This window comes from Erpetoichthys calabaricus, chromosome 1 (genome assembly GCF_900747795.2).
Source record: "Erpetoichthys calabaricus chromosome 1, fErpCal1.3, whole genome shotgun sequence".
Classification (NCBI taxonomy): Eukaryota; Metazoa; Chordata; class Cladistia; order Polypteriformes; family Polypteridae; genus Erpetoichthys; species Erpetoichthys calabaricus.
Window position 1 is genome coordinate 334,629,557 of NC_041394.2, and position 17,443 is coordinate 334,646,999.

The window sequence follows — 17,443 nt, forward strand, 5'->3', positions numbered from 1 at the left end:
GCCACTCTTGAACAAGAGACAGCGTCAGAAGCGTCTCACCTGGGCTAAAGACAAAAAGGACTGGACTGCTGCTGAGTGGTCCAAAGTTATGTTCTCTGATGAGAGTAAATTTTGAATTTCCTTTGGAAATCAAGGTCCCAGAGTCTGGAGGAAGAGAGGAGACGAACAGAAGCCACGTTGCGTGAGGTCCAGTGTAAAGTTTCCACAGACAGTGATGGTTTGGGGTGTCATGTCATCTGCTGGTGTTGGTCGATTGTGTTTTCTGAGGTCCAAGGTCAACGCAGCCGTCTACCAGGAAGTTTTAGAGCACTTCATGCTTGCTGCTGCTGACAAACTTTATGGAGATGCAGATTTCATTTTCCAACAGGACCAAAAGCTACCAGTACCTGGTTTAAGGACCATGGTATCCCTGTTCTTGATTGGCCAGCAAACTCGCAAACTGGGGTATTGTGAAGAGGAAGATGCAATACGCCAGACCAACAATTCAGAAGAGCTGAAGGCCACTATCAGAGCAACATGGGCTCTCATAACACCTGAGCAGTGCCACAGACTGATCGACTCCATGCCACGCCGCACTGCTGCAGTAATCCAGGCCAAAGGAGCCCCAACTAAATATTGAGTGCTGTACATGCTCATACGTTTCATGTTCATACCTTTCAGTTGGCCAACATTTCTAAAAATCCTTTTTTTGCATTGGTCTTAATTGATATTCTAATTTTCCGAGATACTGAATTTGGGACTTTCATTAGTTGTCAGTTATAATCATCAACATTAAAAGAAATAAACATTTGAAATACATCAGTCTGTGTGTAATGAATGAATCTAATATACAAGTTTCACTTTTTGAATGGAATTACTGAAATAAATCAACTTTGTCATGATATTCTAATTTTATGAGCAGCACTTGTATAAGGTGGACTGGCAGAGACCTTTTCACCCATCGGTAACCTGAAATATTGCTTGCTTCTCTAAGTGTTGTGACTTGAAGAAGATCTTGTAGTTATCTGAGGGCCAACAGCAAAAAATTTGAAAGCTAGAATCTCATCCTGTCACAGCTATAACTGGAAGTGTTGCCTGTTCTAAGTAAAGACCTGCTTACTTAACATACTTAGTCATTTTCTTTCTTGGTAGGGGAGTTGGAGTGGGATGCTGAGGGAAGGTGTCCTATAAGGAAAACTGCAACATTTGGGTGCAAGCACCCCTTGTACAATACAAGGAAAGGGAGAATCTCTGACTGCACATGAGTCTACTTTCTTTGTATGACATGGAAAACAATAAGAATGTGCACATTAAGGAAGAAGACTGTGAATGGGAATGCATGCAACATCAGATGAATATTTATAGCATTGAGGAAGAGGATGATTATAAATTGGGACCAATAAATGTTAAAGGAGAATCTGAGCCAACATCAGATACAAGTGATTTGCAGCTAAATACAATTGTAAACCATGTCAAGGCAGAAGACTTCAAATCAGAGGCTGTCTCTCAACTTGTGTGTCCAGAAGAAGAGCTAACTGGAACAGACTTCACAAAAAGTAGACCTCACTCCTTCCAGAATGATTATGTCCAAGTGAAAACCGAACCTTTGGATTCTGACATAAAGGAGACAGAGAGTGCATCATGTTCCGTGCATTCTGGAGAAGGTAAGAGATAATAATTGTAAAAATAATCAATGTGAAGCTCAGTGTGATCTACATACAGGGTCTGTCTGTCTTTCTCAGAATTTAGAAATGTGAGCTAATTTTGATTCATGAACTTCAAACTAAACACCAAACTTGTTTTAATTAGGTCTTTTTGATGCCATAGATATGTTTTAAACTGAGCAACTCATTTTTAAAAACCATAATTTATTATTTTTGAATTCCCTGAAATGCTGTGCAATGACCACAGTTCCACAGTTTACGAGGTTTACACCAAGTAAAAAGACAAGCATGAATGTTAACTGATTCCCAGGATTAACATTACCCTAAGGAGGTTATTTCTAGAGGTATATTGTAATCCTACTTGACCCAATAGTACTATTCAGAAACTCACACAACTAAAAGAAATGTCCCAGAGCTCCAAAAAGAATTTAAGTTTGAGGTATGGTTATTTGACCAAGCATTGATTAACTCCTTTCTTTAACAGCAAATACTACTAGATACTGTAAATGATCTGTGAAACTACCAACAGTTGTATTAAGTAATGAGAGATCAATATTGCGAGCAAAGACTATATTCTCTATATAAATGCACAATTAGCAATCTGACTTGGGGATTGTCGGTAACATCTCAAAAAAGGTTCTTTCACCTCTGGGGTTCTTTTTGTATTGGTGGATAAGTCAATGCTGGAAATGTCTACGTTATTAGCCTTGATTTACATGGTCAGTGCTCACGTCTCAGACATGATGCTGGTACGAGCCTATTGCTGCCCCTGCCTTTTTACAGATCAAATACAGAGCAATAATAACACCTCAACAGAGGCCATGGGCCATTGCCTATGGGGACTTCCCCTGAAAAGTCTACACTTTAGACTACCTTAACTGCTTTCTTTCTGGGGCTTACCAGATAAACTACCTTTGAAAGCGTCACACACATCTAAAACATTATCAATATGACCTAAGGTGACTGCCTCCACTTCAGTACTTCAGCATGGGCCAGAGGGACACCTGCATTCTTCTGCTTTTTCATTGTTACCCCCGAACTGGAGCCTCAGTGGTTAGAGAAGAAGAAACACCTTAATGAACATTTATGACGTACTCCAACAAACATCGGGAGGTTCTCCTGTGTGTTGTCCTGTTCTCTACGTTTGAAAGCGCTTAACAAATAATCTCTCGAACAAGCACACGGGGGCAGATGATCTTAATAAAAGGCAAGTTTCAGTGAGGAAGTATTTAACTTTAATCATTCGTGATGTTTTTTTTGCAGAGAAACCAGGCAGTAAATAGTAGAAGTTTAAAATGAGGAGAAAAAAATACATCCTGAACAATTCAAACCAATGTCCGTAAAACAAACTTCTCTTAAATGTAACAGAGAGTCAGAGATGTGCCTGTGTAATTTAAAGAGTTCATTCTACTTAATACACCTGAGATGTTCTTTAAAAGAATGTGCTGCCATGGCTTTGCCTTCCTCTACGTAAAGGTGTTTGTTTCTCAAATCATACATGCTGCTGTCCTTATACTCTTATGTGCCTCTGGGCCTTCCCCTTCTTTTTCCTGTTTAAATCCAGTTTTCCCTCTTCTATCTAGACAGTAATAGACTCTTTTCTATGAAATCTTTGGATTCTTTGTGATCTGTTACATGATATAACCTTTATTCTGCAAAAGCAAAAAAGTAGACTGACATGTTTCTTGAGAAAGCTGTTTCATGTTCGTATTTTGAAACCCAGAACTCAACTTAAGAACAGAATAACAGGTTTCAGTGATACTAATGCAGTTAGAATCGTTTTTCCAGTAACCAGTTATCATTTAAACATGACTAATTAAGGAAACGTTAAGGGAACTGACCATTAGGACTCTGGAAGAGTGGCTGCAGAAAATGGATGACGGCTCACTTGCAGAGTTTTCATACTGTCAAATGAAAAAGTTTGGGAACCCCTCCTAATTCTTTGGATTTTTGTTTATCATTGGCTGAGCTTTCAAAGTAGCAACTTCCTTTTAATAAATGACATGCCTTATGGAAACAGTAGTATTTCAGCTGTGACATTAAGTTTATTGGATTAACAGAAAATATGCAATATGCATCATAACAAAATTAGACAGGTGCATAAATTTGGGCACCCCAACAGAGATATTACATAAACACTTAGTTGAGCCTCCTTTTGCAAATATAACACCCTCTAGATGCCTCCTATAGCCTTTGATGAGTGTCTGGATTCTGGATGGAGGTATTTTTGAACATTCTTCCATACAAAATCTCTCCAGTTCAGTTCAATTTGATGGCTGCTGAGAATGGACAGCCTGCTTCAAATCATCCCATAGATTTTCGATGATATTCAAATCAGGGGACTGTGGCAGCCATTCCAGAACATTGTACTTCTCCCTCTGCTTGAATGCCTTTTTAGATTTCGAACTATGTTTTGGGGTCATTGTGTTGTTGGAATATCCAACCCCTGCGTATCTTCAACTTTGTGACTGATGATTGAACATTATCCTGAAGAATTTGTTGATATTGGGTTGAATTCATCTGACCCTCGACTTTGACAAGGGCCCCAGTCCCTGAACTAGCCACAAAGCCCCATGGCATGATGGAACCTCCACCAAATTTGACAGTAGTTAGCAGGTGTTTTTCTTGGAATGTGGTGGTCTTCTTCTGCTGTGTACAGCACTTTTTGTTATGACCAAATAACTCAAGTTTTGTCTCATCATTCCAAAGCACTTTGTTCCAAAATGAATCTGGCTTTTCTAAATGAGCATTTGCATTCAACAAGCGACTGTTTGTGGCGTGAGTGCAGAAAGGGCTTCTTTCTCCTCACCCTGCCATACAGATGTTCTTTATGCAAATTGTGCTAAATTGTAGAACGAAGTACAGATACACCATCTGCAGCAAGATGTTTTTGCAGGTCTTTGGAGGTGATCTGTGGGTTGTCTGTAACCATTCTCACAATCCTGCACTTATGCCACTCCTGTATTTTTCTTGGCCTGCCAGACCTGCTGGGTTTAACAGCAACTGTGCTTGTGGCCTTCCATTTCCTGATTCCATTCCTTACAGTTGAAACTGACAGTTTAAACCTCTGAGATAACTTTTTGTAGCCTTCCCCTAAACCATGATACTGAACAATCTTTGCTTTCAGATCTTTTGAGAGTTGCTTTCAGGATCCCATGCTGTCACTCTTCAGAGGAGAGTCAAAGGGAAGCACAACTTGCAAATGACCACCTTAAATACCTTTATATCTCATGATTGGACACACCTGTCTATGAAGTTCAAGCCTTAACGAGCTAATCCAACCAATTTGGTGTTGCAAGTAATTAGTATTGAACAGTTACATGTATTCAAATCAGCAAAATTACAAGGGTACCCAAATTTTTGCACAGCCAGTTTTTCACATTTGATTCAATTTCATACAACTAAATACTGCTTCACTTAAAATCTTTGTTCAGAAAACACCTCAGTACTCATGTTCCTAGGAAATGGAAGACATATCACTGTTATCTTTTTTGTTGAAAGTCGAGTCAATTATTATGCAGGCTGAGGGGGGTTTCCAAACTTTTTCATATGACTATATATTGCAGACTGACAGTGAATGCAAATGCAACCATAAATACTGGTCTTTCTTTATGAAAATGGAAGGACTGATGCAATATGTTACTTGGATGTAAATGATGCACATTTTAGGATGATTTGATTACAACAACCATATGTTAGGAATCACACACGCGCACATACACACACACTCAAACAATCACACATTATATCACGTACATTTGTTTAATAGCAGATGCATATACAAGCAAAGACAACTGCCTGTTTGTATTTGCATACTCGTACATCGTCAGGTCCGCCATTTATGTGAAAACATTGCACGTGAGCTGCATTCACTTGTAGATCACTCCATCCACAATGTGCTATCTTGCATGTTCTTTTCCCACGTAATACGCTTTGCTTGTATATCTTGACACTTGGCACACGTTGTGCCGAACTTCATCATGTGTTATAAGTAAGAACAGACACTCTTCGATGAGCAGTTATTGATATATTGATGCCCTTTCACATAGTGAAGGTCAAACAAACCCAACAAGTCTGGAATCACATTTTTTTTGTTGTTGTAAATAATAAATCTGCTGTATATACTAGATACCTTTGACTATTTGGAGATAGATCACACTCGACCGACAGGGAAACACAGTGTGACTGCTGTTGTGATCTGTTAGCTTTTCAAAAGCAATATTTGAAAAGTCAGTGCTGACAATCTATTTACATTACCATTCACAATGATGGAAGTGGGCATTTCCAACAGTAAGTAATAATATCTGAATCAAGACCCCTTATGAAAGCACTCCACAGAGAAGCACAATTTAAGCAAAGAAGAATCTCGTTGTTTCTTGTCACTAAGTGTATTATCTCCAGTGCCCCCGCTGTTGAAAAATGTCTCCCAACCGTGTTGTCATAGAAACTGCAAAAATGTAGGATGGCCACTATTGATTATGTTGTAAACAATTAATCTGATCAAGTTTTTATTGACTAATCTGACAGACTTTATCCATTTTATTTAATTCTTGCTGTATTTGAATGTTTATGGAAAAAAAGACATGAAGTCATCTAAGCTGTGTTTTTTTTTTTTTTTTTTTTTAGTTATGAGAGGAGAGATGTATGTGAAAGATAAATTTAGAATTGCAAGTGACCTTTAAAAAAATGGTCACGCATTTATTAAATAATAATATTCTTGAGACCACATATGGATTTTTATTTTAGAAGATGTAAATACAGTTGTAAAGTTATTTTGTCTAACTCCAAGACATTTGCCTCAGCCAAGTGTATTTGACATAATGTGGCTTAATAATTTTGCAAAGTATAAATGATAGCACCTGAAAGCTTGTTTCAGAGGATGGCAGTTCATATCTCTTAAAGAGTGGACGAAAGCAAAGCTGATGTACTATACATTTGAAGTTGTGGTGTATTGAACACTTGGATGCGGAAAATAGATGGTCATTTCCAAAGGGTGGGACTGAACCATGTGTTTGCCTGGGGGGTTTCCAACCAGGATCCCAAGCTGTTTCATTGTGTAATGGGTGCGGCAAAATGCTGTACCAATGCATGCTCCCCAACCTGCTCTCTGACCTGACCTGATATATTTCAGAGCAACCTCTAAATGTCGTTTCTTTGCAGAACTGTTTCTCTATTTGATTTCTTACTGTATGACAATTTCTCTCAAAACTGTGACAAGGAGGGATCACAGATTGTGTGTAAATCAGTTAGTTCATCTTCACATTTTTCATGGTCTTTGGCAATGTTTCATTTTTGGGATAAAAAAATAAAATAAAGCCCAATAGATATCATACTTAATAACATAGCAAGTACTTTTCTTTTAGATCTACAAGATGACAGCTGAACAGTCCGAATTTGCTGTCCCTAGCTAAAAATATTGAGTAGCATCCATTTGCAGAGCCACAGCACCATACAGTTAGGTCCATAAATATTTGGACAGAGACAACTTTTTTCTAATTTTGGTTCTGTACATTACCACAATGAGTTTTAAATGAAACAACTCAGATGCAGTTGAAGTGCAGACTTTCAGCTTTAATTCAGTGGGGTGAACAAAACGATTGCATAAAAATGTGAGGCAACTAAAGCATTTTTTGAACACAATCCCTTCATTTCAGGGGCTCAAAAGTAATTGGACAAATTAAATAACTGGAAATAAAATGTTCATTTCTAATACTTGGTTAAAAACCCTTTGCTGGCATTGACAGCCTGTAGTCTTGAACTCCTGGACATCACCAGATGCTGGGTTTCCTCCTTTTTAATGCTCTGCCAGGCCTTTACTGCAGCAGCTTTCAGTTGCTGTTTGTTTGTGGGCCTTTCTGTGCGAAGTTTAGTCTTCAACAAGTGAAATGCATGCTCAGTTGGGTTAAGATCAGGTGACTGACTTGGCCATTCAAGAAGTTTCCACTTCTTTGCTTTAATAAACTCCTGGGTTGCTTTGGCTTAATATATATTTTTCTTATGTTTGCATATTGCAGAAGTAAGACTTTTTGTTCTGTAATTACGTTGACCAATTTTGTTTTCCTTCTTAAACACTGGAGTCACATTTGCAACTTTCCAGTCCTCTGGTAATTCTTTTCCTAAGTAACTGTTCAAATATTCTTAATAAGGATTCAGAAATTACAATTACTACTACTCTGGGAAATACAATTAAGGGATTTGCTCAATTAGTACACACAGGTTACGTACAAGTTCATAGAAGTAACATCACCTTTAAGACACAAATACATTACATTTTTTTCCTTCTCAATGCACATTTTGTGTTAACATGTGTATGCATTTTTTTTAAACACAGTGGTAAACCTGTTTTTATGCAATCTGTAGTGAGAAAATAATTACATCTGGAACTGGATTAACTGGTCACCCACTCTTTCTGAACGTAATGTTTATTTGAAACTGTACATTTTTTATTTCTACAGATTTACAAGAAAGACGGACCGTCTCTCAGTCTTCATTCTTTGAGGTATCTCTTCACTGTAGACCACAGCAAAATGAAAATGTGAAAAAACTGACATCAGAATCGGGGATTTTGACACCAGCCTCAGTGAAATGTAGTTCTCTACGTGTTGTGAAATTAACAAGAGTAAGAATAATCCATATTCAACGACCGGTGCACAATTCAAAAGAAACAGCTCTGGATGTTTGCCAAAAGCAGACAAGAACATTTAAAGAGAAATCAAGATCCGAACTTTGCAGGAGTCGCAAACAACAGAAGCCATACTGTTCTGAATGTGGAAAACAATTCTTTAGCAAAAGCAGTCTTGAAAGACACAAACGAGTACACACTGGAGAGAAGCCATATTGCTGTAATGAATGTGGGAAAAAATTTAACACCAGTGGTAATCTTAAGATCCACACAAGAATTCACACAGGAGAGAGGCCATATTGCTGTTCTGAGTGTGGCAAACAATTCTCAAGGAGTACTTCTCTTCGGGTTCATTCAAGATTGCACACAGGAGAGAAGCCATATTGCTGTTCTGAGTGTGGTAAGCGATTTTCTGATATAAGCAATCTTAAGAGTCATGCAAGAATTCACACCAGAGAGAAGCTGTATCACACTTCTGAAAGTGTCAAACAAGTTTCTCATGATCTGCAATCTTTATACTAATATAAGAACTCACAAAGAAGAAATGCCATATAGCTGTTCAGAGTGTGGCAAAGGAATTAGCATACATTGCAAGCTTCAGATCCATTTAAAAATACACACTGGACAGAGGCCATATTGCTGTTCTGACTCTGGAAAATGATTCTCTAGGAGTGGCAGATTTCAAATACATAAAAGATTTCATATTGGAGAAAGGCCTTATCGGTGTTCGGACAGTGGCAAACAGTTCTTTAATAAAAGCAATCTTCAGATTCATACAATAATTCACACAAGAGAAATTCCATACTGCTGTTGTGAATGTGGCAAAGGATTTAGCACAAATGGCTAGCTTCAAGTCCACTTAAGAATACACAATAGAGAGAAGCTTTTTTTCTTTTCTAACTGTGGCAAAGTATTCTCAGGGAGTAGTACTCTTCAGGTCCATTCAAGAGTACACACTGGATAGAAGCCATATTGCTGTTCTGAGTGTGGTAAACGATTCTCTACGAGTAGCAGCTTCCAGAGACATAAGAGAATTCACAGTGGGGAGAGGCCATGTTGCTGTTCTGACTGCGGCAAAAAATTAACTGTTAAAAGCAATCTTCAGAATCACACAAGAATTCACAAGGAAAAATCCAAAGTAAATGAAATATTATTTGCAGCAGTAAAATATGCCTGAAGAGTGAGGTTCACTCCTATTTTGACAGTAAGCATGAAAAGCAGGGTAAGAATTCCACTGAATGTTTTATTTACCGCCCCCTGACACTGATGAACACATTCAATATGTGAAGTTACTGGGAAAAGTGTTTTATTACAATTCACCACTCTGCAGACAGTGTGCTCCATCTCTTGTATATTACCAACAGTGACCATTTGAATGGCCTTCCACCCTAGTGCACTTTTTTATTAGATACAGAGGCTTTTGACTGGCTCAGTTAATACTATCCAGGAAGAGTCTTGGAAACACAATATTGATTCCTTTTCCTTTGTTTTATTTATTCATAATGTTCATTCTTTTTAGTATTTAGGCAGTATAATGTTATCTTCTGTTAAAAGCATTGTTTCTTCTAATATTGACAATGCAATTAAGGATTTTAAGCATTCTATCAGCAAATGAATCAACTTGTCATCATCCCTGCTTTAATTAGCTATCATACAGATAATCACCCTTCCTTTTTTAAAGTTTGAGTCCAATGATCCCACTCCCAATTTCTCTTAAGTATTAGAAAAACATCAGGGGCCTCCTGTATAACACCATGCATAGAATTCACACTAAAACCTGGCGTATGGACAAAACTTGAAATATCCGTACACAGAAATAAATCCATATGCATTAAACTGTGTGTACACAAAGTTCCACACACTTCTCCTACAGGAGAAAAAACCGGACACAATGAAGGAAAAAAAATTGAAATGTAGACTTTAATCTCAATGTTTATTTTGTCATTGAAGTAGAATGTTGTAAGCTTCATATTAAAATCGATGTTTTATTTACTAGTTTCTCAAATCCCACCATAACTAAAGTAGCATGTTAAATTCTTCATATTTTATGTGTTCTATGTGTGTGAATCACCATGTGCCTTTTAAATGACAGGAGCGTGCAAGCACTGATTGCCACACAGAATATTTTACATTCATGATACTACAGCTCCTTGAACATTTTAGGAGACTAAGATGTATTCTTGATATAATTTTCATGATGAAATGCATTAAAATATGTATTAAATATATGGGGCACAGTGGCGCAGCAGTAGCGATTAGCTGGCACCCTGTCCTGTTGCTGCCTCTTACAAGATGCTTGCTGGGACATGCGCGACCCAGAATGGAATAATTTATTGTAGCAGTACTGTCTTTGTCAAATGTACTAACCCCCAATTCCTGTCCTTCTGTTTTCTTTCTCCATGTAGCCAGTCACCACACAATGAACTTTGTAGTAAAAGTTAAAACCAGTTGTAAAACTTTTATGGAACATTGAATAATCTTCATTATTATTATTATTATTCATAATAATAATAATAATAAGTTACATTTATTGAGTGCCTTTCACAAACCCAAGGTTGCTTTACATACAGAGTTAAAAAAAAAAAAAAAGAAGTACACAGATGACAAAAGTTCTTAGAAGAGGAAAGTTTTCAGTTGAGATTTAAAAGTGCAGAAATCTCGGAGAGACTGAGGAAGAGAGTTCCAGAGTTGAGGGCCTATAGCACTGAAGGACCTGCCTCCCAGGGTGGAGAGTCTGGTGCCTGGGACAGTAAGGAGATTACTGCATGACAAGGAGTGTAAGGAGCTAGTAGCTGATTGAGGTAGAGGGTGGCAAGGTTCTGTTGGGCTTTGAAGGAGAGAAGCAGAATCGTGAATTTAATCCTTGATGGAAACGGTAACCAGTGAAGTTGGGCGAGAACAGGGGAGATGTGAGCAAAACGCTTTGTGTGGGTGAGGACTCTGGCTGCCGAGTTCTGAATATACTGTAGCTTCTGTAAAGATTTTGCAGGGAGGCCAATGAAGAGGGAATTACAGTAATCAATATGAGACATTATGAAACAATGAACCAGAGTTTGAGCATCATTAAAGGACAGAAATGGACGGAGGTGGGCAATGTTAAATGATAGAATTAAATTTTGGACAGAGACCTAATGTGTAGCTCAAAGTTAAGTGATGAATCAAACAAAACACCAAGATTTCTGACAACAGGAGCAGGTTTGACAAGTGTACCCTCAACAGAAATGGAGAAATTGGATGCCTTGGGATTTTGGACCTACCAGTAACACTTCAATTTTATTGACATTAAGTTTGAAAAAAATATTTTCCATCCATAGCTTAAGATCAGTGATGCAGTCAGTGAGTGTGCTAGGAGTTGAATCTGCAGGGGAGTCTGTACTAAGATAGAACTGTATATTGTCTGCATAAAAATGGAAGTTAAGGCGATGTCTGCGAAAAATCTGTCCCAATGGAAGGATATAGAGTAGAGAAAGTAATGGCCCAAGGACTGAACCATGAGGGACACCACGCGACACAGGTAAGGTGGAGGATTTATATCAGCCGAATGTGACAAACTGTTGCCTATTAGAGTGATATGATGTGAGCCATTGAAAGGCTAAGCCAGAGATGCCTAGAGCAAAGAGACGTGACAGGAGCATTTGATGATTAACAGTGTCAAATGCTGCACTTAAGTCAAGAAGAAGGAGAGTATTAAGTGAACCATAGTCTGCAGATTGGGGAAGATCATTAACTACACGGAGAAGACTTGTCTCGGTACTGTGCTGTTTTTTGAAAGCCAGACTGAAACTGCTCATAGAGTATATTGTCTAGAAGAAAAGCATGGAGTTATGTAGCAACCACATGTTCCATCACCAAAAAAGGGAGATTACAAATAGGCTTGTAACTGGAGAGAAAGGAAGGATCAGGTCAGGTTTTTTAAGGACTGGGGTAACTGCAGCAGTTTTGAGGGCAGTAGGGGACACCCTGAAATGAAACATGCATTTACCAATGAGGCAACAGGAATACTAATTATGGATGAACATGTCTTAAGCAGAGATGTGGGGGCAGGATCAAGCAGACAGAAGGAGGAGTTAGACTTGTTAAGTTCAGAGATGGCAAGAGAGTCAACAGGCGAAAAACAAGTGAGTCTTGATGATGGAAATGGCAGATCAGCATGAGTGAGTGATTGAGGTGTGGAGAGGAAACTGTGATAGATTTGATCAGTTTCGGTATTAAAGAAATGTAAGAAAGCCTTACACTGTTCAGCTGTATTGGGACATTCTCGAGGAGGGGTTGGAGGAGTTTATTAACAATCCTAAAAAGAGTTCTAGGCCTGCACTTAGCACCATTTATGAGAGAGGAATAATAGTTGGAGCGAGCAGTGTTAAGGGCATCCCCATATTTACGTATGTGCTCAGTGTAAAGCTGTGAATGAACTATGATGCCCGCTTTGTTATAAAGCTGCTCAAGACGACAGCTAGTAGCTTTCATAGCTCTGAGCTCATCGGTGTACCAGGGACAGGAGTGGGAGACTGGAACCTTCCTAGTCCTTAAGGGAGCAAAGTTATCTAACAGTTGGGAAACACGGCTGTTGTAAAGGGAAACCATGTTTTCAGGACAGGGAAGACTATGCAGTTTAAAAAGAGATAAACACAGAAGGGAAGCAGCAAACAAATCAGAATTAACAGACCTAATGTTGCGATAGGAGACAGACTTTTTCTTGACAGATGTAGTGGTAATAATGCTAAAGTTGCATTCAATAAGCTTATGATCAGAAATACAATAGAGTGATCGTGAGACAGAGACATTATTCAAGCCATTTGAACAAAGCAAATCAAGAATATGACCCTGAGTATGAGTGGGAAAATCCACATGTTGTGTCAAGTCAAAACACCTTAAGTCAAGTTGAATTAAGAGAGCAGTTGATAGCAACATGAATATTAAAATCACCAAGTAAAATTACAGCAGGGCAAAGAGATGAGATTACAGTGAGAAGTTCATTAAATTCAGACAGAAAGTTCACCACAGATTTGGGAGGGCGATAAACTAACAACAGCAGCATAGGAGGGGAGGAAACCAGTTTAACAGCAATATATTCAAAAGGTGTGACTTCAAAAAAGGAGAGTTCCTTCATTGTCAAGGTAGATCTATAAACCACAGCCAGACCACCCCATTTTCCTGTTAACCTGGGTTTAGATATGTGGCGACAGCAAGTTTAAATGTAAATAGTCACCAGGTTGTTGCCAAGTTTCTGTAAGAAGAAATATGTCCACTTGCTTTTGGGAGATGAGGTCATTAATCAGTGAGGTCTTGTTAGTAATGGAGCGAGCATTCAAAAGGCAGAGTCTAAAGGTGGAACAGCAGGGAGAGAAGGGGCAGACACTTCCTGAAGAGGTCGAAGATGGCCCATGTTTATTCCTTGGACAGCCCTAGCATTACGCCAGTGAACACGGTGAGATGTCAATATAGTTGGAATTGACGAGTCTGAGCCATAGATTCGTGAGGGGCCTCTTTTAGACCAGTGAATATAGTGAGGATGCACAGTAATTCTAAGCAACTGGCAAAAACTGTAAGTCAGGGAGACCAATCGTAGATGACAGTCAAGATTTTTAAGTTCATATGGAGAATATATGAGCTGCATTGCCAAAAAAGTAGAAATGACAACACACAGCACAACTCCAAACCAGAGACAGAACAGGGTAAGAATATCCAGACAACACCATGTTAACTCCAGCTACACATATTAGCCAACCCAAATCTCGCTTCATACCCAGCTAGAAAAGGAAAAGCATAGTGGGCAGGCTGCACGTTCACAGGTCAGACTGGCAACTGCAAACGAAGCAAGAGTAGATTCATACTCGCCACAATGGCAGTAACAGGAGAGAAGGAAGAGAGCTCACTCAGGTGTGATCTAGGCAATCGCCAGTGGCATTCGTAAGTAAAATTCGAAAAGAAGGTAAAGGTGGAAAGTCCAACAGAACAAAACAAAACCAATACAACGACACCAGTGAGAAGCGGCAGCCAAACGCGCACAGCATACTCTCAACCTGAAGGGATGGAGATGTTTACATGTTGCATGTTTAATTATACCATCTATCCATGGTCGCGACAGTCCCAGCAAGCATCAAGCACGAGGCAGGAACAATCCCTGGAAGGGGTGCCAGCTCATCACTGCCACTGCGCCACAGCCACAGTACCCCACATGTTTAATTATTAACAATATACATTATTTAAATGAAGTTAACGATTTATCTGTAAAATGTAATATACATATTTTAATGGATTTCATCATAAAAATGATATCCAGTATACATCCTAATATTCTAACAGCAAATAGCTCCAAAAGGATAGCCAATCATCATCATTTGTAAATATGAGCTCTCTTCTATTGAATTGAATTGATTTCCTTTATTGTCATTCTATGGTACAATGAGATTCAATATGCAAATCCTCCATATACTTATTTTCCACAAAAGGATAAAAATAACAATAATAATAAATTGATAAAAACTGAAAAATATACAATATAAAAGCAAAAGTACAATAAATATGTACATATAGTGCAGATAGTGCAAATGGTTCATAAAGTGGCTCAGATTGTGCAGTGCTACAATTACATTTCAAGCTTATAGTGAGATAATTGTAATTATTAAGTACAAACAGTTCTATCAGGAGCACTTGATGGACTGATTGAGTGCGTTTAGAGCTCTTGGGATGAGCTTTTCTGATCCTCGAGGTCCGTGCAGGAAAGGCTCTGAAGAATTTGCCAGATGGGAGAAGTTCAAATAGACTGCATGCATAGCTGAGTGGAATTCACGCAGATACTGGTGGCAGTGGCTGCTGTAAATGTCCTCCATGGCTGGAAGCTGTATCCCGATAATCCTCTGTGCTCTCATCACAACCCGTCGTAGAGCCTTCCGAACATCTTCTGCATAGCTGTGATACCACACTCAGATACAATGGGTTAAAATTCTCTGAGTGGTGCACTGATGGTGATAGCTCTAAAGCAGCTATGGTATTTGTAATAGTTTGATCATTCCATGCGCCATTATATTGTTACAGAATGATTACAGTCAAGTGAATTAAATTTGTAATCAATGTACAATTAATTTTGGTCTTTTTGATAAATTCCACATCATGAATATGACGAATATGAAAAAGAAGGAAAATGACACAGAAACAGTAGCACTGCTTTGATGCAGGGTGCTGCCAGTTTGCAAAACCAAGCAGAAAAGTCCATACGCCATGTGTGTGGCTTTATGCAACGTTTACTTTTTATACATCTCAAAGCGAGCACGGGAACGGGTGTACGCAACATTTTTGTGTGTACGCACCATTTAAGCTTAAGGTCCCTGGTCTTGTATTACTGGTATCATGTGGAACGCATGCCAACTTTGCATTAAACAATTACTTTTAACTTTTGTTACAGCAGACAGGAGAGTTGCATTGCATAGTTTTGAAGGGTATAATTGGCCACTTGTTCTGTGTTCAGTTTGATTTTGTTCAACCCGCCCTTGTCTCTACTAACACCACCACCACCACCACCCACCTTCCAGTCAAGGAAAGTCTGAACATCCAAACTCTTTGTGTGACTTTTCTTTTTAAATCCAAGGCTACTAGTATATTCTACCTAATAGTTTCACAAGCCATTCAGATATTTCAGAGTGCTGTTAACTAACTTTTGCATTGGTACTCCAACATGCCATTTTTTAATACAGCACTTCATATTGTGGGTCAGCCTATTTTATTTCCACATTGAGCCTCTCTTGAAATGTGCACACTGGGAGACTTGACTAATGATTTGCAGCTTCTTATGTTTCTGTCTCTTGGCTCACATTTTCCATTCCTCACTCCTCCTTTTATCTGTGGATCAGATCTGTACTCAGAACATGTGAAATTATTCTTTCTGCTCTGTTGCTGGCACATCTTGTGTGCAACTTTGCTTCTCTTTCAGCCTGTTTCTGCTATGTGTGACCTTCTGTTTGATGGTGGCAGAATGCCTGTGCCTTTAATAGGAAAATGGGCTTCAGATCTTCCCTCCTCTTATTCCATGTGCTTGTGTAGTTCTTTAAAAAATGTTAAGCTTACATCAAAAAATATCCTAATCACCAATACATTTAATACCATTTTGCTCATTGGACTTCTGACCTGTTCTATAAACTTTGCTCACTTAACACTTTGGGTCTGTCCTGCTATGGCTGCTCTCTGGTCATCTGTCTCCACTTATGTTTCCACTATTCTCAGTATTAACTGTCCCCTGCTCTCCGCAGTTATCATTGCTTTTAGATTTCTTTGCCTTTTTTCTGCTTATTATCAGTGAGTTGTTTCTTTATGTTAAGTTGCTGCTGAAATCTTATTGGTCCCTAGGAGGAAGAATCCCGCTAGTACAACATAAATTCTTTTCTTTATTCCTTTTTAAACTAATTATGCTAAGCGGTCTTTTTGACAAGATAGTTTCAAATTGGAAGGATATTACTTTGCTGGTCAAAGACTACAGTAGTGTGGGACGTTCTTTGTTAAATATATGTAAGTTTGCTTTTCTTTGCTATTCTGTCCTTCAGTCTCTCTCCCAACACCAACCAAAGACCCCATAATTCCCTCTCATCTGGGAAATTTTATTTTTGCTCCAGTTATAGGGGTGAGGGAAAGAGTTGAGGCTGGTATGGAAGGAAGGGAGATGGAAGATTACTTCTCTTATTTGATGTTACTTTTCTTACACCCTTTAATACATTCAAAGTATTCATTTCAATTTCAGTAAAAAAATATGTATAAAAGAAAATTTGTCCTGATAAAAAAATGTGTAATAAGAACACTGGATGAAGAAGAAGCATATAAATATTACTGTAGACAATAAAGACTGATTTGATGGGATGGATCTCAGTCTATCTGTAAATTATGAGGATTTTTCTAATATTGTGAGTTTTTGCCATTTTTGGCAGAACAATAACAACTGCCGACTACAAAGATTTTGATACAGAATGATCCACCGCTATTGAACATAGACACAGCATTTGTAACAGCATAAAGTTACATTAAATGAAATTCAAGTACGCTAACTCACTACAGACTAGGGCTGCTGTTTTTGTTTTCAAATTTCAAATACAGTAATATGTTTATTGAAGTTTGCATTCAAAATTAGTTTGAAGTTTTCACGTTTGCATTTGGTATCTCATTAAACGCTGTGAGACATTTCATGTACACT

At 38.4% G+C, this 17,443-nt stretch overlaps 2 protein-coding genes across 3 annotated transcripts in view; both read left to right on the forward strand.

Annotated features, from left to right (window-relative positions):
- LOC114664744 (zinc finger protein 345-like) overlaps positions 1-17,443 on the forward strand; it is a 292,505-nt gene that overhangs the window by 119,652 nt on the left and 155,410 nt on the right. The window lies entirely within an intron of this gene.
- Positions 1,098-17,390, forward strand: LOC114664789 (zinc finger protein 664-like). The gene is made up of 2 exons (XM_028819070.2): positions 1,098-1,643; positions 8,099-17,390. The coding sequence occupies exons 1-2, from the start codon at positions 1,241-1,243 to the stop codon at positions 8,785-8,787; spliced, it is 1,092 nt and encodes a 363-aa protein (XP_028674903.1). The 5' UTR covers positions 1,098-1,240; the 3' UTR covers positions 8,788-17,390.

Coding starts and splice junctions, on each gene's coding strand:
- LOC114664789 (XM_028819070.2), top strand. CDS start 1,241: ATGAGTCTACTTTCTTTGTATGACATGGAAAACAATAAGAATGTGCAC. Junction 1,644..8,098: donor TTCCGTGCATTCTGGAGAAG/GTAAGAGATAAT, acceptor TTATTTCTACAG/ATTTACAAGAAAGACGGACC.